We start from the raw sequence: 22,112 nt of genomic DNA on the forward strand, positions 1-22,112 counted from the left end.
GTGTGCTGGTGCCCATCTTTAAGAACAAGGGAGATGTGCAGAGTTGTGGCAACTACAGAGGAATAAAGCTGATGAGCCACACGATGAAGCTATGGGAAAGAGTAGTTGAAGCTAGACTAAGGGCAGAGGCGAACATCTGTGAGCAGCAGTATGGTTTCATGCCAAGAAAGAGTACAACAGATGCAATATTTGCTTTGAGGATGTTGATAGAAAAGTACAGAGAAGGTCAGAAGGAGCTGCATTGTGTCTTTGTAGATCTGGAGAAAGCTTATGACAGGGTGCCCAGAGAGGAACTGTGGTTTTGTATGAGGAAGTCTGGAGTGGCAGAGAAGTATGTTAGAGTGGTGCAGGACATGTATGAGGACTGTAAGACAGTGGTGAGGTGTGCTGTAGGAGTAACAGAGGAGTTCAAGGTGGAGGTGGGACTACACCAGGGATCAGCTCTGAGCCCCCTCTTGTTTGCTATGGTGATGGACAGGATGACAGACGAGCTTAGACAGGAGTCTCCATGGACTATGATGTTTGCAGATGACATTGTGATCTGTGGTGAGAGCAGGGAACAGATAGAGGAGAAGCTGGAGGCATGGAGGTTTGCCCTGGAAAAGGAGAGGAATGAAGGTTAGCCGCAGCAAGACGGAGTATCTGTGTGTGAATGAGAGGGACCCAAGTGGAAGAGTGAGGTTACAGGGAGAAGAGATCAAGAAGGTGGAGGATTTTAAGTACTTAGGGTCAACAGTCCAGAGCAATGGAGAGTGTGGAAAAGAGGTGAAGAAGCATGTACAGGCAGGCTGGAACGGCTGGAGAAAAGTGTCAGGTGTGATGTGTGATAGAAGAGTTTCAGCTAAAATGAAAGGAAAGGTTTACAAAACTGTGGTGAGACCAGCCATGTTGTTTGGTCTGGAGACAGTGTCGCTGAGGAAAAGACAGGAGGCAGAGCTTGAGGTAGCAGAACTGAAGATGCTGAGGTTCTCTTTGGGAGTGACCAGGATGGATAGGATCAGGAATGAGTACATCAGAGGGACAGCACGTTAGAGGTTTTGGAGACAAAGTCAGAGAGGCCAGACTGAGGTGGTTCGGACATGTCCAGAGGAGAGAGAGTGAATATATTGGTAGAAGGATGCTGAGTTTCCCACTGCCAGGCAGGAGGCCTAGAGGAAGACCAAAGAGGAGGTTTATGGATGTGGTTAAAGAGGACATGAAGGTAGTTGGTGTGACAGAAGAGGATGCAGCAGACAGGGTTCGATGGAGACAATTGATTCGCTGTGGCGGCCCCTGAAGGGAAAAGCCGAAAGGAAAAGAAGAGAAGAAGAAGACGATAAAATGAATGATTACATAAATATTCACTCCCTTTAAAGTGACTGATCCAGTTCAACAGAGGTCCAGCGAGTTGATGCAAGTAGTGTCACAGTTAGTGAAATAGAGATCACCTGAGTGCAGTTAATGTGTCAGGAGATGGCTATAAAAAGATTTCCATCCCCCAGAGTTCAGTTAAATTAAGGGCATACCCCTTCCAATTAAGAGTTGGAAGGGGTATGCCATCCATACATCCATACATTTTCCTCCACTTATGCGGGGCAGGGTCGCAGAGGCAGCAGGCGAAGCAGGTCGTTGCAGACATCTCTACTCCCACGACGCATTCCAGCTCATCCTGGGGGATCCTGAGGCGTTCCCAGGTTAGACAAGCTATATAATCTCTCCAGCGAGTTCTGGCCCGGGATCTCCTCCCAGTCGGACGTAGTCAGAAAACTTCCAGAGGAAGTCTCTCCGGAGGCATCTGAGTCAGATGGCCAAACCACCTCAACTGGCTCCTTTTGACGTGAAGGAGCAGCGCCTCTACTCCAAGCTTCATCCAGATGTCAGAGCTTCTCACCCTATCTCTAAGGCTGAGCCCAACCACCCTATGGAGGAAGCTCATTTCAGCCGCTTGTACCTACGATCTTGTTCTTTCAGTCACAATTCAGAGCTCATGACCATAGGTGAGGGTTTGGACATAGATGGACTGGTAAATTGAGAGCTTCGCCTTACGGCTTACAGCTCCCTCCTTACCACGACAGTTCGACACAACGCCTGCATTACTGCTGATGCTGCACCAATCCGCCTGTCCATCTCATGCTCTATGTTCCCATCACTTGTGAACATGATCTCGAAATACTTGAACTCCTTCGCTTGGAGAAGCAATTCCCCCCCAACCCAGAGGGAGCAATCCACCAGTTTCCAGCAGAGAACTATGGCCTTAGACTTGGAGGTGCTGACCCGCATCCATGCTGCTTCACACTCGGCTGCAGCTGCTCCAGCGCGTGCTGAAGGTCATGATGCGAGGAAGCCAACAGAACCACATCATCTGCAAAAAGCAGAGATGTGAGCCTGAGGTCCCCAAACCAGACACCCTCCTCTCCCTGACTGCACCTTGAGATCCTGTCCATGAAAACCACGAACAGGATCAGAGACAAAGGACAGCCCTGGCGGAGTCCAACACCCACTGTAAACGTGTTTGACTTTGTGCTGAGTATGCGGACACAGCTCTCATTTTGGTTGTACAGTGACTGAATGGCTTGTATCAGCGAGCCTGGTACCCCATTCTCTCGCAGTGCCTCCGACAGAGCCCCTCGGGGGACACGTTCGTAGGCCTTCTCCAGATCTACAAAACACATGTACACTGGCAGGTCGAACTCCCTTGACCCCCTCAACAGCTCCACAAGAGTATAGAGCTGGTCCTCTGTTCCACGAACAGAACGGAATCCGCATTGTTCCTCTTGAATCCAAGGTTCAACAATCAGTCGGAGTCTCCCTTCCAGCACCCTAGAGTAAACTTTCCCAGAGTGGCTGAGAAGTGTGATACCCTGGTAGTTGGCACACACTCTCCGGTCCCATCCATTCTCTCCATCCATTCTCTATACACCGCTTTATGCTCACTAGGGTCGCGGGGGGTGCTGGAGCCTACTCTCTGGTCCCCTTTTTTGAAAATGAGGACCACCACCCCGGCCTGCCACTCCCCTGGTACCATGCCCAATGCCCACGTGACATTGTAGAGACGTGTCAGTCAAGACAGTCCAACAATGTCCAAAGCCTTCAGCATCTCAGGTTGGATCTCGTCCGTACCTGGCGCCTTGCCGCTTTTTAACTACCTCGGTGACCTCTGCCACAGATATGGACAAAGAGTCTTCAGGTTCAGCCTCCCCCTCAGAGGACATGTTTACTGGGTTCAGGAGTTCCTCAAAGTGCTCTTTCCACCACCCGACAATATCCCCAGTATGGGTCAACAGTTCTCCACCCCGACTGTACAGATCCTGAGCAAAGCCCTGCCTCCCTTTCCTGAGGCGTCGGACGGTTTGCCAGAACCTCCGCGAGGCCAACTGAAAGTCCGTCTCCATAGCCTCCCTGAACTCCTCACACACAAGAGTTTTTGCTTCTATGAGTGCCGCAGCTGCCGCCCTTTTGACCAACCAGTATCCTTCGGCTGCATCTGGAGACCCCCAAGCAAGCCACCCGAAAAGCCGCCTCCTTCAGCCTGACAGCTTCCCTCACTGCTGGTGGACAGCAGGTTCTTCGGTTGCCGCCAACCCAAGAACCTGCTGGGTTGGCGGCAACTAGATAAGTCACTGGTTGCACCAGTGACCTTCAGGCCACAGCTCCTAACAGCTGCTTCTGCAATGGAGGCTTTGAATATGGACCACTCAGACTCCATGCCTTCTGTGTGCTGTCATCAGTTTTCTGAATCGCTCTTTGTCTGGTCCCTCCCCCAAGACCAATTTGCCTTGGGAGACCCTACCAGGGGCTTTTGCCCCGAACAACATAGCTCCCAGGATCACAGGGACACTCAAACCCCTCTACCGCAATAAGGTGGCGATTCATTGGGGGGACGGGTATGCCACTTGTTTAAATCTGCCTAGAGCTGGTTGTCCTCACAAACTGAATGACCAGGTTCGAAGAAGACTGGTGAGGGAGGCCACCAAGACACCTACGACCACTCTGAAGGAGTTAAAAGCTTCAGTAGCTCAGGTGGGAGACACTGTACTTACAACAACTGTTGCCTGGGTTCTACACCAGTCAAAGCTGTATGGAAGAGTGACAAAGAAAAAATCTTTCTTGAATAAAGCTCATATGAAATCTTGCCTGGAATTCACTCAAAGGCATGTGGGAGACTCCAAGGTCAATTGGAAGAAGGTTCTTTCGTTTGATAAGACAAAAATTGAGCTTTCTGACCATCTGACTGGACACGATGTTTGGTGAACACCAAACACTGAACATCACAACAAACACAACATCTCCACCGTGAAACATGGTTTTTGGAAACATCATGATGTGGGGATGCTTCTTATCAGCAGGCCCTTGAAGGCTTGTAACAGTGAAGGGGAACATGAATGCTGAAAAATATCGCCAAATCCTGGAGGATCATCTGACTCAGTCTGCAGTAGAACTACGAAAATTGAGAGATTTATTTTCCAGCAAGACAATGACCCCAAGCAAATAGCAAAAGCCACACAGAAATAGCTCAAAGACAAGAAGGTGAATGTGCTGGAGTGGCCAAGTCACAGCCTCGATCTCAATCCAACCGAGACTTTGTGGCTGAACTTGAAAGAGCTGTTCACTCCTGAGCACTGACAAACCTGACAGAGCTTGAGCATTTTGCAAAGGAAGAATGGAAAATTGCAGTGTCGAGATGTGCAAGGCTGATTGAGATATATCCACACAGATTCAGTGCTGTGATTGCAGCCAAAGGTACATATACTAAATAGGGTTTTTCCTTTTTTCCTTTTTTTTTTTTTTTTTTGCAAATTCTTGTCAAAGAAGCACAGTTATATTGACCATTATTTCATATATAAAAGCAACAAAAGCCAACCAAGGTAGTTTGAATACTTCAATGAACTCAAGAAGCCTTTTGGATGAGAAGTAAAACATCTTCAACAAATCAATCAATAGATAGATTTTTGTGACAAATATTAAGAAATTAGATGCTGCTCAGAGCCGTGATTGACAGCAGTTGTCACCTTCGCTGTAATAATATATGTACAACATTAAAATGTTTGTGGAGCATGAGTCATTAACCTCTGCCTCTTTAAATTTCAATTCTGATTTCAAAATCAGAATTGTTTTCTGCTTCCTTATTGGAGTCCAGCTGTGTTTAATTAAACTGATTGGACTTGATTAGGAAAGGCACACACCTGTCTATATAAGACCTTACAGCTCATAGTGCATGTCAGAGCAAATGAGAATCATGAGGTTGAAGGAACTGCCCAAGGAGCTCAGAGACAGAATTGTGGCAAGGCACAGATCTGGCCAAGGTTACAAAAGAATTTCTGCAGCACTAAGAGCACAGTGGCCTCCATAATCCTCAAATGGAAGAAGTTTGGGACGACCACAACTCTTCCTAGACCTGGCAGTCCAGCCAAACTGAGCAATCGTGGGAGAAGAGCCTTGGTGAGAGAGGTAAAGAAGAACCCAAAGATCACTGTGGTTGAGCTCCAGAGATGCAGTCGGGAGATAGGAGAAAGTTCCACAAAGTCAACTATCACTGCAGCCCTCCACGAATCGGGGCTTTATGGCAGAGTGGCCCGACGGAAGCCTCTCCTCAGTGCAAGACACATGAAAGCCCGCATAGAGTTTGCCAAAAAACACATGAAGGACTCCCAGACTATGAGAAATAAGATTCTCTGGTCTGATGAGGCCAAGATTGAACTTTTTGGTGTTAATTCTAAGCGGTATGTGTGGAGAAAACCAGGCACTGCTCATCACCTGCCCAATACAATCCCTACAGTGAAACATGGTGGTGGGTGGGAGCATCGTGTTGTGGGGGTGTTTTTCAGCTGCAGAGACAGGACGACTGGTTGCAATTGAAGGAAGGATCAATGTGGCCAAGTACAGAGATATCCTGGAGGAAAACCTCTTCCAGAGTGCTCAGGACCTCAGACTGGGCTGAAGGTTCACCTTTCAACAGGACAATGACCCTAAGCACACAGCTAAAATAAAGGAGTGGCTTCAGAACAACTCTGTGACCGTTCTTGACTGGCCCAGCCAGAGCCCTGACCTAAACCCAATTGAGCATCTCTGGAGAGACCTCAAAAAGGGCTGTCCACCAACGTTCACCATCCAACCTGACAGAACTGGAGAGGATCTGCAAGGAAGAATGGCAGAGGATCCCCAAATCCAGGTGTGGAAAAACTTGTTGGGTCATTCCCAAGAAGACTCATGGCTGTACTAGCTGAAAAGGGTGCTTCTACTCAATACTGAGCACAGGGTCTGAATACTTATGACCATGTGATATTTCAGTTTTTCTTTTTTAATAAATTTGCAAAAATTTCTACATTTCTGTTTTTTTCTGTCAAGATGGGGTGCTGAGTGTACATTAATGAGAAATGAAATGAACTTTTTTGATTTTGGCAAATGGCTGCAATGACACAGCGAGTGAAAAATTTCAAGGGGTCTGAATACTTTCCGTACCCACTGTATATATATTAGGGCTGAACCCGAATCGAATATCCGAATATTCGTTCGCTATGGCGGTATCCGGATATTAATTTTGGTATCCGAATATTAAATATTAAATAGTCATGAAAATAAAGACAAACCATTAAATGAGAAGGCATGTCCAGACTACTAACTGGTTATGCGATGGACTGCCGACCTGTCCAGGGTGTCCCCTGCCTCCAGCCAGAGTCGGCTGGGATAGGCTACAGCCCCACCGGGACCCTAATCAGGATGAAGTGGAATATAGATAGTGGATGGATGGATGGAAAAAAGTTTTCAGACACCCTTAAAATTTTACACGATCTGAAAAATTATTAGGAAATACTGAATACTTAAATAAAGTATACTTAGTATTTAACAGTTCTGCTATTAGCACGCTGCTCGGCAACTGCTAGGGGACAGCTAGCAGAAGTTACACTAGCAGCTATGCTATTGCGGTCTGCACCGGCTAAGGGGCCCTGGGTAACTACTACCTACCACCACTTTCAGTGGTATAAAGTGCAATCACATCATATGGAGCTGTGATGAGCAACACATACACATAGTTGATACTTTTCTTTTCAGCTGGAGTCCACTTGGAGGACTCTGTTCCACGCATGAGCAGTAGGTTGTATCTATATATTCCACTCATGCATACTGCTGCTGAATATGTGCTCGATTGCAATAGTAACACTTATGTAATCTCATGGCAGAGAGTTTGTTTAGCATCTGTGCTACGTAGTGGACCAGGCCAACAGTAGCACTGTAATTAAAAAAAACAACAAAAAAACTCTTCATGCAATTCAGTGAAAGCATTGTGGTACCAGCAGGTTCTTTTGGGGGGGAAAAACTCAACCTGCCTCAATAATGTAGAATGTCCACCAATACAATGCATCAGTGTTCAGAAACGACACTGGATTGATAGAAAGGCTCAATTGATGTGTTTTATGCTGTGTGAATAGGACACTTCCACCATATGCTATGTTTATCCCCCATTTTTTCAGCTACATTGACTTCATCAACACAGGAACACAGCTCAAAACGATTTGGGAATAAGCATAGCATATGGATAGAGAGTTACACAACCACATTTTGACTTTCTTTGGGCTTGGATTGCTTGTGTCTCCACAAGGTTCACTTCTTACGATTTGCATGCTGCCTGAATATAAACGCTATTCAAATCATCTGTTTTCCTGGGCTATATTTTAGCTGAGCATTCAGGATAATTTCCCTCCAGCAGTTCCATCTTCTCCTAAGGGCTGATTTAAACTCACCATTGCTTTTAACCAACAATTTCTTTTTCAGTTTTAGTCTATTCAAACACAATAATGAACCAAACCTGAAGGACTCACAGTTCTTCAGATCATCATTTATGCATTTATAATTAAAAACAAATCTATTTGCATTCAAAAAAACTTGCAGCTGAAGCTGAGCAAAAAAATAATCAGACTGCACCTTAGTGAAGAGGACTTTTAGTATTTACAGCTTCAACCAAGACAAAAGAGATTAATAATATGCATGTCTTGATAGAAGCCATATTAGCTATTATATTATGGCCACAATATATTTCAGTTATGAACAGCTCTCAGTTGATTTAATGAATCATGAAACTAACAGAACACATATTTTAGTCTTTGGGTAAACAAAAGGTTTTATTCAGGCACAAAAAAACTTACAAATGGCAAAATGGCAGTAGATTCCGACAGAAGAAAAACAATGATTGCCAGTCTGACAGTCTTTGTGATAAAGAGAAGTTTTTAGTTTTAACTGTTACTAGGCAACAGCCTCTTCCACTTGTTTTAGAAGTAAAGTAATATTCTTCCCCAGGTTGGTGAAGGTTGTGCCAAAACACACTTTCTGCATTTCTAATCACACTTGAGCTGATCACTGTGCACGTCAAGTTTTAAATGAAAAAGCACCGTCAACAAACTACATCATGTAGCACAGATTAGTGTTTCTCAGGATTGGTCACAGTTTGAATTTTGTCTTCTTTGTGGTAACTGCTGATGAATCTCTACATGAGTAATGACAGTTACTGGACAGCAAAATCACAGAGCACTTAGTAAGGATTCTATCCAGAAAGGCTGGACTCGCCAAGGTTAGGATGAAAACAGACTGCAGCAGAGCCCTACATTACAGCATTGACTTACATGAAAAGGTGGCCTTCACAATTTATACAATTTAATATGCATCATCTGTTCTGACAGTCTATACGCCAAAACATTGAACATGTTGCAGGGCTTATTTTAAGTGTTTAATTTCTGACAGTCTCTTGACAGTACCATGCAAATAAAGTCTGTTTCTAGCCAAATACAGTCCAAATGACTGTCAGTGTTCCACATGTATCGAGAATTCTGCCTCATAGGGCCACACAATGGTTGAAAAAGGTGACTGCAATTTAGTTTTACTGTGTTATATGCTGCAATATGAAAAATACAGGATGATTTGAACAACTATCTGAGAAGAATAAATTATTCTAGAATGACTTGGCTATTTTTTATGGGGAGTGCACCTGCATAGAAAAGAAAAGTCCTCAGTTTTTACTGTGAAGACTTCTTTTTAGCATGTGGAACCTTTCTCATATGATGTAGCACTGATCTATCTTGCACATGTAATCCAGAATTTTGTACTGTGGACTGAAATGTTCCAACAAATTAGTTGTGTGATGGCAACAGTTCCAAGATAATGATAACAGTGTATCTATTTTTCCATTAACATCGTCTCTTATGTAGTTAAAATATTTCCATACAACTGACTAGGGCTTCACAACAATGGTCTAAATGATTAAAAAAAATAAAAATTCTTTTGATCAATATTTAGATCATTATTTATCACAGTTATTCATTAATTTTAGGACAAAATATTTGTATTGTATCTTCATATATTCAATAAATAGAATACTGCTTTCCTGTCCATGTTGTGCTAACTTCCTGCTATTGTACAAATGTCCATTAAAATAAGTTAAGTGCTGCACATGTAGGCTACACAAAAGCCTCTAGTCTCCAAACAAATTAGTTTTAAGAAAAATGAAATAATGCTAGATTTACCCAAGTTACAAGCAAGTGATTTTATCTAGATGGGCTGTTGTCCATAAGTGGACAATTCTCTAAACACCGCTTAATCCTCATTAGGATTGCGGGAGGACTGGAGCCTCCTGGACTGGGGTCATCAATTGACCTCAGCATATTTTTGGACTGTGGGAGGAAGCCGGAGTACCCGGAGAAAACCCATGCATGCACAGGGAGAACATGCAAACTCCATGCAGAAAGATCCCAGGCCCACCCCGGTATTTGAACCAGGATCTTCTTGCTGCAAGGCGAAAGTGCTAACCACTACGTCATTGTGCAGCCCGTCCAAAAACGTGTTGAGGTTAATTGGTTACTCTAAATTGCCCGTAGGTGTGAATGTGAGTGTGATTGTTTGTCTGTATATGTAGCCCTATGACAGACTGGCGACCTGTCCAGGGTGTCCCCTGCCTTTGCCTGAGTCAGCTGAGATAGGCTCCAGCACCCCCCGCGACCCTAGTGAGGATAAAGCGGTGTATAGAGAATGGATGGATGGATGTTTTTGGACTGTGGGAGGAAGCCGGAGTACCTGGAGAAAACCCACACATGCACAGGGAGAACATGCAAACTCCATATGGAAAGATCCCAGGCCCAGGCCGGGATTTGAACCAGGGATCTTCTCGCTGCAGCCCATTTTGGATGGGTGGAGCAGTTTAAATGTCAATATCCCAGCTGTTTAAATGTCAATATCCCGGCTTTGCAAAAGTTCTGTTGCACTTGCAAAATGCAAGCAAAATGAACACAAAGATTTTTTTTGGTGCAATAAGATATTTTTTTATTTTCCAAATATTTCAATATATGTGTTAATGATAATATTAATCAGAAATGTGGCCACCCTAAAGTTGTAGCTTATTGCACCAAAAAACCAATGCGTTCATTTTCGTGAATGTCTCAACAAGTGTAACAGAACTTTTGCAAAGCCCAGTGTAAGTCACGAGGTGAAATCAGGTAGGCAAGTATGTAATCAGACATGCATCCTAAGAGGTGTCCTGTGATGGACTGGTGACGTGTCCAGGTGAACTCTACCTTCATCCTCAGTCAGCTGGGATAGACTCCAGCCCCTGATGACCCCATAGAGGATACAGTGGTGTATAGAAAATAGACAGATGGATCATAAGAGGTTGTTGACATTCAGTTTTCCTCAGATCCAATTTGTAATGAAATAAAATGAAACAAACTGTATTTCAAAAAGGACAACAAGTCCTCCAACTCATACGACCACCATAATGTGCACCGGAATACGACCCATGAGAGCGTATTTACGTTAGCGCCCCTACGGGGAAAAGGAACACATTACGGGATTTAATTCACGAAACGGCTTTTCCCTCGCGAAACGGCTTTTTCCTCACTTTTGCAACACGGGTTTAGGGTTAGGGTTAGGGTTAGGGATAGTGTTTGGTAAGAGTTTGTTCATGGTGACGTTTCACCTGCGACACCGGAGTGTCGATATTTACTCAACCGCTAGAGGTCGCTTAATGTCAAAACGTAACACTCGGTTGTAATACGGGCGTGTACAGACGACCTGTGTGGTCGTTTTTTTTGTTTGAGGACAGGCTCAAAAAGGAACAAAGCAGTACGGGGAGTGCTGCTCTGCTAACTGAGAGAGAGAAGACTGTGGAAATCATACTGCTGTTCTTGTATTTTCCAGATTGAAGCCTGCAGTAAGGAGGCTGAGAAGATCGATTCCCTCATCAATTATTCCAGCCCCACTCTGGTCTCCCACGTCCCCCTCTCCGCCTTTCTTACCTCTGAGATCAAGACTTCCTCCATACACTCCTCTGGGAGCACAGCGCCTTCCCCTCTGCCCCCCGTCCTGTGCTTGCTCTTTGGCCTCCTTGTTATGGCAGCACCTGGCCTCCACCAGCTCTAAATGGTTATTTTCCCAATCCAGCCTTCCCCTCACTAACTCTGAGTGTTCCAAAATACCCCAGGCCCTTCATGGGATGACGTGGTGAGATGAGTGTGTTCAGGCGGCCACGGAGCAAGAAGAGGCAGCGGTAATGACAATCATTCCTATTGACTGACCTGCGTTTCAAACAATCAAGGCAGTGGAAAAGCTATTATTATGCAAAGCTTTTGTATGAACAGTATTATTCAATGATGAGCTCCTCGCTGGGTCTCCTTCCAGTGAAGTGTGCTTAAGTGTGAGTGTGTATGTGTGACCTTTAAGAAGTATTTGGCTTCATACCAACAGTGTTTATCCATTAGTCCCAGCAGCAAGTTCTCTTCTGAAAGCTATTAAGTGGGAATGTAATTTTCATTACTTATTCTTCCTTGTGCCGAGGCTCTGTTTGGATGTATACTGATCAGCCATAACATTAAAACCACTGAAAGGGCAGATAAATAACACTGATCAATGCATTGTTCTGCTGGGAAATCTTAGGTTTCCACATTTATGTGGATGTTACTTTGACGCATACCACCTAAATATTGTTGCAGACTAAGGATGCTTCCCCTAGCAGAACAGTATACCCACCACACTGCAAATACTGCTCAGGAATAGCTGGAGGGACACAAGCCCAGGGCGTTGATCTGATCTTCAAAACTTGTCATATCCCAAATTCTCTGCGCTTGTGGAAGATGAACTAACCTGATCCACTGAGGCCTCTGTGGCCCCACCTCACATAATACAGGAACCAAAGGATCCACTGACAACATCCTGGTGTCAGACACGACAGGATGCCAACAGAGGTCCTGTCTCTGTGTCTCACACAGTATTCATCAGGTGGTTTTAATATTGTCGCTGATCAGGAGTATGTGTGTTTGTTTATGCACGTCTGTCAAACAAGGACAAAATATCTTTGTCTAGCAGCACATCTGTCAGACACATTACCTAAAATTTCCTCACACACACACACACACACACACACACACACACACACACACACACACACACACACACACACACACACACACACACACACACACACACACACACACACAGTGACTGATGTCACTAAATCCAGATGTCTCTGTTCTTTGTGAAACGTACATTAGTCTGATCAGCATTTAAGTGACACCTTTTATGCCTCTAGTGCAGTGCACGGTGTATGTAGATGTATGTGAGGGGTATATGGACCTAGTGGTTGAACCTGTAACCTCAACAGTGTTAGTGCCGTGCTCATGGACTGAGCAAGCTCTGATGAAACTGATTAGCTTCCAAAGTCAGTTCAAACTACTGACCAAAGTGCCCCAAATCTGGTAAGATCAAAAGTCCAACTCAAAGATTAAATACTAAGTGAGCCCAGGTTCTGTTCTGAAGCAGATCAGTGATCAAACTGTGACTTAAATCAGTTTCAAATGCTGACATGAAGGTTTTCTCTAAAACAAGCTTTATATCATGTGGTGCTCATAAGGTGCCATGGATGTATGCAAGTACATTCTGAGTGCATCAGAGACAAATAATATCACAAATTAAAATAAGTAATGAAAATAATATCACAACGTTATTCTCAATGGTAATCGAGAAGATTCAAATAAATACACACTTTAATTGATAAATTGTATAATTAATCCTTTGGCAAAACAGTTCTTCAGGTGCCACAAGTCATGCATAACTAGTATTAAGGTGAAGATCTTTATATGTTAGTTATTTTGATTCCTTCAATGAAAATTTTAGTTCAGTCAACTAATTGAGCAACTGACTTATCATGTGTCATCTCCATACCACATGGACACGAGGGAACTGAGACTTTAAAGCTACTTTATAAAATTAATCCAGCACAGTTCTCACATTTTTTTGCCAGTTTTTCAGGCTTTTGTCACACAGTAATGCAGCTGCTAATGGGGGACAAGACTTCAAAACTCAAGGCTCTGTCTCAGTACAGCATTGCTTTACAAGCCGATTCCAGTAGATGAACCTCAGTGTATCCAGTAGACTCAGACTCTGGCATTATGACACACTAAATTAACATGTTTTGTATTTCTTTAAAATTTGCTTTACTGCCTTTGTCCTTTGAGACATTTAGAATTTCCAGTAAAGACATTGCAGTGACATGAACTAATAGACTTCTGTGTTGTGAGTCTAACTGAAGCACTATAATAGAGTATTTTATGAGCACCACTTCTAATAAAGGGCTACTAAGTCGTTTTCACAACCACAGGTGGATAGTCCATTATAGTATCAAGCAGCAGAACAGCCTGGATGGTCACTCACTGTGTGTCAGGCCAGTAGTTCGGACAAGCATTAAAAGGGATGTTACCTTTCTGTACATAAGAACTAGAAGCCATTTAATAACAAAAGGACAATCAACTAGTCACTACCTAAAATCCTCTTTGGGTAGAGAAAATTTTCCACAGTATGCCTTGCATATAGTGTCTTATATGAAGTAATAATGAAAATGCAATAACTTTATATTTGTTAAAAAATGTCTCTTTATTTGATATGTATCTGATAATGGGTTGAAATAATGATCACCTATGTGCCATGTTTTTTAAACAAATAGCTGTTATTCCTTATTGCATGATGGCAATTATGAAGTGTGTTTAGTCCAGAATGTACCACAGTGTGTGTTGTCCTGTCCTGAGGTGTTTGTCTCTGCCTGTGCAGCACAATGTGTCCTCGTCTCTAACAGTATTACTGTGCTAGGCAGCTCTGTAGCAGGGAATCATCACCAAAGGCTCCTTCATCTATTACTATTATTACTATTCTTCTTATTGTTGTTATTATTATTGTTGTTATTATTATTATGGTTACTGTTGTGTGTATGTCCTCTGGAGCCGACATGGATTTGGTTTATTTTTCAATATTTTGTGTGTTATCAGTGTTTATTTCATTTTATATCAGAAAAACAAAAAATAAAGACTTCACACATGGCTGCTTCACAGAAGCAGAAGTTTTCTGCTCCTGATGAGCTACAAGATAAGTTTCACATTTTGGGAGACATGTTGATTCGCTGTCTTTCTCAGAGAAAGGTCTTGTATACATTAAAGCTCTGTTTATACAGCACTAATATTACTGAGGGACCTCTTAGTAGTTTTTAGTAACTGCAGAGGTTTATCTGCAGAGGTCTGCTGTTGTGCCCATAATTTGTAAAATTCAAATTCCGCTACAAATTACCCACCATATTTCACCAAACACAGAGGTACTTTCATAATGTTAATCTTGTTTGAACCAGTATCTCAGTGATTCGTGATAATTTATCTCTTTTTTTTATCAAAACAAAACAATGTTTTGCATTTTAGGTGCAAATATAGAACGATTGGAGGGATGATACTTTGCAGTATTGCCACAGGCTCAAAAGTCATTATACGGTAGCCTGTGATATCATATCTGTCAGTAATGTTAGCAACTGTCAGTTAAACGCAGAGTTTGTGCAAGCCGAGTGAAGTTGCATGAAATCCTGAAGTGTCATGGTAATACCTTAATCACATGGGGTCCTCAGATAATACTAGTCCAGTGTAAACAGGGAAGAAAAAGGATATTGTGGACAGAAAAGAATTTTCTCCACATAGCCATCATTTTACAAAGTATCTCTACACACAAAGCTGAAGCTCAGAAATCTTGAGTTTTACAAGGTGTTCGAAAAGAATCTCTGGTTTAATGATCAAAAACAGTGTTTGCATGTAGAGACGCCTAAAACTGGACGAATTTTGCGAAATGTCCTTGTTAGTAGACAAGGCCTTACAAAATCAGATTTATGTTCGTCTAGTGTCTGTGAGTGAAGTAAAGTGTTGGCATCTGGATACAGTTAACCTAGCTTAGCCTAAACTCTGGGATCAGACTAAAACAGCTTACCGGACTATTCCACCTTTAAAACACACCTTGCGTGTTTTTGGAAACATAGATTTTAAAAAATCACATGTAATTTCAGTGAGCTTGAAATTTCCAGCCTTTATGCTAAGCTAAGGTAATCCACTCTGTCTCCAGCAATTTATTTACAATACAGATATGAGATTGATGACATCATTCTTGTAATCTCATCTTCAGAAAAAAGTAATGTACCAACATGTTAAACCATCACTTTTTATTCATAGCCATCCATATTTCATAGCTAACTTGGTAACTGCTGAGGGCAACAGCATGTTTGCTAGAATGTCATCTCTCCTGCCTGTCCATATGATGTAAATGTAGTGTTTCTGAGAGGTATTGAAGTAGTGAGCTGTTCTGAGCTCAGGACCACAGTCCTCCTGGAAGAATCCCTCCAGTCTGCTGAGGTGGTTCCTGTAATGAGAACTTCCAGGACTGTTTTCACCCTCACTGTGTTTTTGGTTAGATCATTGGATTTCTCCTTCCAAATAGTTTTTATTTTGTATGGCTCATGCGTATTATTCTTTTCTTTGCATTTTCTCTTTTCGGCTCTGTAAAGTGATGTGAATCTATAAAAAGAATGGAAAGAAAGTCTTCTGAGTGCATATTTCATGAAATATTAAAAAGCAATACCACAACCAACTATGCGTTTTTGCTGTTTGTTTCATCACATCCTGTAGGGAGACACTTTTTGACAGTGCCGTGAGCTCACCTGTGCCTTCACAACTGGAAACCAAAAAGGAAACAAAGTGATTTCAAACAAAAAGATGGTGGATGCGGCGAACCATCTCTGTGCTCTGTCTTTGAAACAGCAGATCTATATGTGAATCGTTTTGATTCACAATTTGACTTGTACAGATTTGAAGCTTGGAATGTTAGTACCAACCTCTCTGCTTCCTGACCAGCAATGACTCTCAGTCACAGCAGTCTCAGAACTGTTGGTGCCTGCCGCTACACCATCCGACATCACAACAGCTTAACTCACTGATGTCTTCCCATCCGAGTGCGTAGGTATTATCTTCAATGGCTTAGTTAAGTCTTGTTCTAGTATTATATTTGTATTCTCTGCCAAACCCCTAGGGGCTCTCCTGAGTTAGCCTGTGTCTGTAGTCATGAGTTCTGAAATTCACTTCTGGTTGTAGTGTTCTGGTTTTGTCCTGTAGTCCTGTATTCTGTGAAACTCTGTAAATAAAAGCCTTTATTTTACACTTTCGTTCTTCATCTCTTTTCCTGAGCCTCAAAGAAACTGTAACACAAGGAGTCCGACAGCTGATGTTTTGAACCAATAATATATACATAGCTACAGTGGATACGGAAAGTATTCAGACCCCTTGAAATTTTTCACTCTCTGTGTCATTGCAGCCATTTGCCAAAATCAAAAAAGTTCATTTCATTTCTCATTAATGTACACTCAGCACCCCATCTTGACAGAAAAAACCAGAAATGTAGAAATTTCTGCAAATTTATTAAAAAAGAAAAACTGAAATATCACATGGTCATAAGTATTCAGACCCTGTGCTCAGTATTGAGTAGAAGCACCCTTTTCAGCTAGTACAGCCATGAGTCTTCTTGGGAATAACGCAACAAGTTTTTCACACCTGGATTTGGGGATCCTCTGCCATTCTTCCTTGCAGATCCTCTCCAGTTCTGTCAGGTTGGATGGTGAACGTTGGTGGACAGACATTTTGAGGTCTCTCCAGAGATGCTCAATTGGGTTTAGGTCAGGTCTCTGGCTGAGCCAGTCAAGAACGGTCACAGAGTTGTTCTGAAGCCACTCCTTTGTTATTTTAGCTGTGTGCTTAGGGTCATTGTCCTGTTGAAAGGTGAACCTTTGGCACAGTCTGAGGTCCTGAGCACTCTGGAAGAGGTTTTCCTCCAGGATATCTCTGTACTTGGCCACATTGATCCTTCCTTCAATTGCAACCAGTCGTCCTGTCCCTGCAGCTGAAAAACACCCCCACAACATGATGCTCCCACCACCATGTTTCACTGTAGGGATTGTATTGGGCAGGTGATGAGCAGTGCCTGGTTTTCTCCACACATACCGCTTAGAATTAACACCAAAAAGTTCAATCTTGGCCTCATCAGACCAGAGAATCTTATTTCTCATAGTCTGGGAGTCCTTCATGTGTTTTTTGGCAAACTCTATGCGGGCTTTCATGTGTCTTGCACTGAGGAGAGGCTTCCGTTGGGCCACTCTGCCATAATGCCCCGACTGGTGGAGGGCTGCAGTGATAGTTGACTTTGTGGAACTTTCTCCTATCTCCCGACTGCATCTCTGGAGCTCAACCACAGTGATCTTTGGGTTCTTCTTTACCTCTCTCACCAAGGCTCTTCTCCCATGATTGCTCAGTTTGACTGGACGGCCAGGTCTAGGAAGAGTTGTGGTCGTCCCAAACTTCTTCCATTTGAGGATTATGGAGGCCACTGTGCTCTTAGTGCTGCAGAAATTCTTTTGTAACCTTGGCCAGATCTGTGCCTTGCCACAATTCTGTCTCTGAGCTCCTTGGGCAGTTCTTTTGACCTCATGATTCTCATTTGCTCTGACATGCACTGTGAGCTGTGAGGTCTTATATAGACAGGTGTGTGCCTTTCCTAATCAAGTCCAATCAGTTTAATTAAACACAGCTGGACTCCAATAAAGAAGCAGAACCATCTCGAGGAGGATCAGAAGAAATGGACAGCATGTGAGTTAAATATGCATGTCGCTGTAAAGGGTCTGAATACTTATGACCATGTGATATTTCAGTTTTTCTTTTTTAATAAATTTGCAAAAATTTCTACATTTCTGTTTTTTTCTGTCAAGATGGGGTGCTGAGTGTACATTAATGAGAAATAAAATGAACTTTTTTGATTTTGGCAAATGGCTGCAGTGACACAGAGAGTGAAAAATTTCAAGGGGTCTGAATACTTTCCGTACCCACTGTATCTTAAACGCTAATCAAAAATTTTGGTTTCACCATGTAAAGGCTAATTTACAATGTCATGTCCACAAGGACATCTGTCCAAGCTCTGTGAGTCCACACAGAGCTCTCTGTGGATTTCTGCATGTAGCACAAAATTTGTGGCCTTCCACACTGGCCACAAGCATGGCAACGGCACATATGCCAGGAAAACAACTGGTGCTTCAAACTGATGTTTGCTGTTATGGGTACAAGGGGATTGTCTTCCGTCACTTTAGAATTCATCATTAACAAATGTAATTGAATTTGCTGCAGTAATTTGGAGATATGTCAATTTGTAAATGTTCTCCATTGATGGAGTCCAAACACAGTGGGACATTCAAATTTCTCCAGAAAACCATACTTCTCTGTGCTCAGCACAACTCAGAAATAATCACACTGAACAGTGCTACAGTCCAATCTGTAACTAGCTGCTATGTCCTCTTTAAAGTGCAAAGTCATTTGCCTTTCAACAACATGAATAGAACCCCATCTGCTTGCACAATCTGCACTGCTCAGTACAAATGATTGCAGAAACCATGAATTGGGCGTAACGTCCCAAAAGTGCAGATTGTCACTTTTCAATTTCTGTTTATATTCAAGAAATTAGATGTTGAGATGTTGGAAGGTGTATTAACCCAACAGAACATCAATCTGCAAGCTGTTTTCCTGTTAAAATGCTTTATGCTATGCTAGGCTCAACGCACCATGATCCAGCTGTGTAGTGAAAGACTGACAGACTGAAAGCTGTCTGAACATCTCAATTCTAAACAAGGGAGCAAGTGTAGTCAGCCAATGGGTTTGGCCAGAAACCTTGAGGCAGTTAGCATTTTAATGCCATGTTGTGGTAGTTTTTAAGCATCAGTGTTGTTGACTGAGATCAGGATCCACAATTATTGGAATGTCTTATATTGTGCAAGTTTTTCTATTTGACAGTGCCATTAAAGAAGCTTTAATTAGTGTGAACACAAAGAAAATGCTTTATTTTAAGCTTTACTCAACAACACTTTAAATGTTTTTAGTATGGATGCCAAGATAGTTGTATGCTTTTGTTGTAGAAGAATGTGATGCACAGTCTATGAATTCGAACACAAAAGTTAAACCTCTGTCAGTTGCAACAAAACAAATGTAAAAACTAAAGAAGTGAGTAGACAGCAACTAAAGCACAGCAATTATGTGTTCTGGTGACTAAAAATCAGCGGTGAAAATGCTACTCATTAAAGTGGAAATATTTTATGTGCTGAAGACAAACTGAGCACTCATTAACTTGTCTCCCATTTTAGGCTGTTTATGTTTGCTCAAAAAATGAATACAGGTTCAGCTTTGGTCAGATGAAGCTTTACTGGCACAAAATTTTAATGAATATGTCACAGAAATACATGGAGACAGAGTGAGAACACTTAACAGCAGAAATAAAACCATTAACTGCAGCTGAGGATGAAAGGAATGTCGTTAGTTATGATCAAAAAGTATCAGACACATGAACATTTTGACCTGATGATGCTGGATAAAACATCAGAAGAAGAAAAAAGTGGAGATGATGAACCAAATTTCATGGTAATCATTCAAACTTGTCAAGACTTCTCATGCCACAAAAATAGGCCTCATGGTGACCCTTGATCAAATGTTGGAGGATCAGTGGTGGAGTCAGACATTTTTATAGGGGTGGTCAATTTTTTTGGTCATTCACACTTACATGGATTATTTAACCTGAAATCATTAGGGGCCTTCTGTTTTACCATCTCTGATTTGCTTTAAACTTTTAATCATAAACTATGGATATTTAAACTTGTATCTGTAAAAGTTTTGCTTCAGGTATCAAATATATCTGATACCCATGCCATGGGCATCGCCCAGCCGAAAGTAGAGATTTCGGAGGTGAACAAGCCGACGCCTCTGATTCTGGACGAGAAGGGACGAACCGTGGACGCCAGCGGGAAGGAGGTGGAGCTCACACATCGGATGCCTACACCGACAGCTTTTCCTTGTAGTTCGCAAAGGCCTCAGTATTCCATGATGGCATGTTTTGTTTCATTTTTTTGTTGTTTTTTTATACTGCCCGGTGACCAACTTTTGGCTAGGATCATTGAAATTTGTGGCTATGATTAAGTGACAATATCTCAGGAACTGTTACACTGTTATTTTTCTTTGTACCATTGATTTGGAATCTGCAATATTGGGCCCATAATCTAAGACTATCAAATAGTCTTAGATTATGGGTAAGTTGAAATAAGAACAAAAAGTGAGGCCATTATTAAAGTACCTTCTGTAGAGCATTACCAAAAAAATGATAATGCAGACATCAACCAGTGATGTTTTCTGAACTACATGCAATTGCCTGTCACAATATCACAAAACATAACTACATTTGTTCTAAAAATGTAATGATTTGAGATGGAATGACCCATATGACAACTGAGACATACTATAATAGGTTGTTTTATGTAACCACCACTTATTAAAGTCAGGAAGAGTTGTTAAATGTCCCATTTACTGGTTGGTTTAGAGCTACTTGCCTGTATGCAATTGACTGGGAGATGCTGTTAAAATGCATCTGCATAGGAATAACTGCCGAGAAATGATTCCAATCAAGTCCTGCCAGAAAAATTGTAGTTCTATGAACACGTTTAGCCCTCTAATGGGGCTTCACTATTGTTTGTTGGGGGTGGCCAGAGTGTGGTCCATGGTGACTGTGGCCATCCCTCACCTATTTAATTGTAATTCATAGCCAATACATGTTGTGATTTTTTTAAATGATTTTCAAAATATAACTAGACAGGCAAAACAAACAGAAAAAGAGCAGCAACAAATTCGGCTCACAGACACAGACTTCTACAAATGTATATACACATATTTATATAAAATAAAACTCAGGTAGGCTGCTCAGTGGTGTAGTGGTTAGCACTTTTGCCTTGCAGCAAGAAGATCCCTGGTTCGAATCCCAGGCCCAGCCTGGGATCTTTCTGCATGGAGTTTGCATGTTCTCCCTGAGCATGCGTGGGTTTTCTCCGGGTACTCCGGCTTCCTCCCACAGTCCAAAAATATGCTGAGGTTAGTTGAGTACTCTAAATTGCCTGTAGGTGTGAATGCGAGTGTGATTGTTCGTCTGTGTATGTAGCCCTGCAACAGACTGGTGACCTGTCCTGGGTGTCCCCTGCCTTTGCCCGAGTTAGCTGGGATAGGCTCCAGCACCCCCCGTGACCCTAGTGAGGATAAAGCGGTGTATAGAGAATGGATGGATGAATGAAAAACTCAGGTAATACATTTGTCATGCATTCCACCTCTGACGCCAGGTAGTGGCAGATTTCTCCTTTCCCCTTCCCTTGCTTTCTCTCCAGGTGAGTGTGAGCATGGTGTGTGGCATGCAGACAGGTGCTACCAATCTGCCATCACCTGATGAGATGCACAGGCATGTTGGAGTGATCAGCTGCATCTACATTCCTCCACCGTAAAAGCTGGATGCAGATCACTACTCGATGCCAGACCATTGAACAACCTCAGTCAGTTGTCTGATCCTTGTTCCGTCTAGCTCCATTGGATTTTCTCATGTTAACTACTGTTTTCTTGTGCTTTAGTTCTGGATCTTCCACCTGCTTGCAATCCCCTCGCCTGGATTCTCCCCATCTGCTCTCCACTGTCAGTCTGGACCTTCCTGCATCACCACCCAACAAGCACCTCTGGCTTCAGCACCTGTTTCATCTCTGCCATTCTCCACGCCACACATCACCTCTGCTTGCCTTGTCCCTCTCCGGTTCCCCTCATGCCTGTAGTCAGCTAAATTATCCACTCAATCTCTGGAACCAGCCATAGTTATTTGGGTTGTTTAGTAGTAAGTATTCCTTTGAGTGTTAATTCTAGTTTCCTGGTGTCTAGTGATTTTCCTAACAGTTAGTATTTTCTTTGTTAATTTTC

General features: G+C 42.6%; 1 protein-coding gene across 1 annotated transcript in view; it reads left to right on the plus strand.

The window, feature by feature from the left end:
• reck (reversion-inducing-cysteine-rich protein with kazal motifs) overlaps positions 1-15,900 on the plus strand; it is a 181,231-nt gene extending 165,331 nt beyond the window's left edge. Inside the window, exon 21 of the mRNA XM_051940817.1 lies at positions 11,158-15,900. Coding sequence (XP_051796777.1) covers positions 11,158-11,379 — 222 coding nt within the window. The 3' untranslated portion in view covers positions 11,380-15,900. The remainder of the gene's footprint in view (positions 1-11,157) is intronic.
• The last annotated feature ends 6,212 nt before the right edge of the window (positions 15,901-22,112 follow it).

Source organism: Acanthochromis polyacanthus, chromosome 20 (genome assembly GCF_021347895.1).
Source record: "Acanthochromis polyacanthus isolate Apoly-LR-REF ecotype Palm Island chromosome 20, KAUST_Apoly_ChrSc, whole genome shotgun sequence".
Classification (NCBI taxonomy): domain Eukaryota; kingdom Metazoa; phylum Chordata; class Actinopteri; family Pomacentridae; genus Acanthochromis; species Acanthochromis polyacanthus.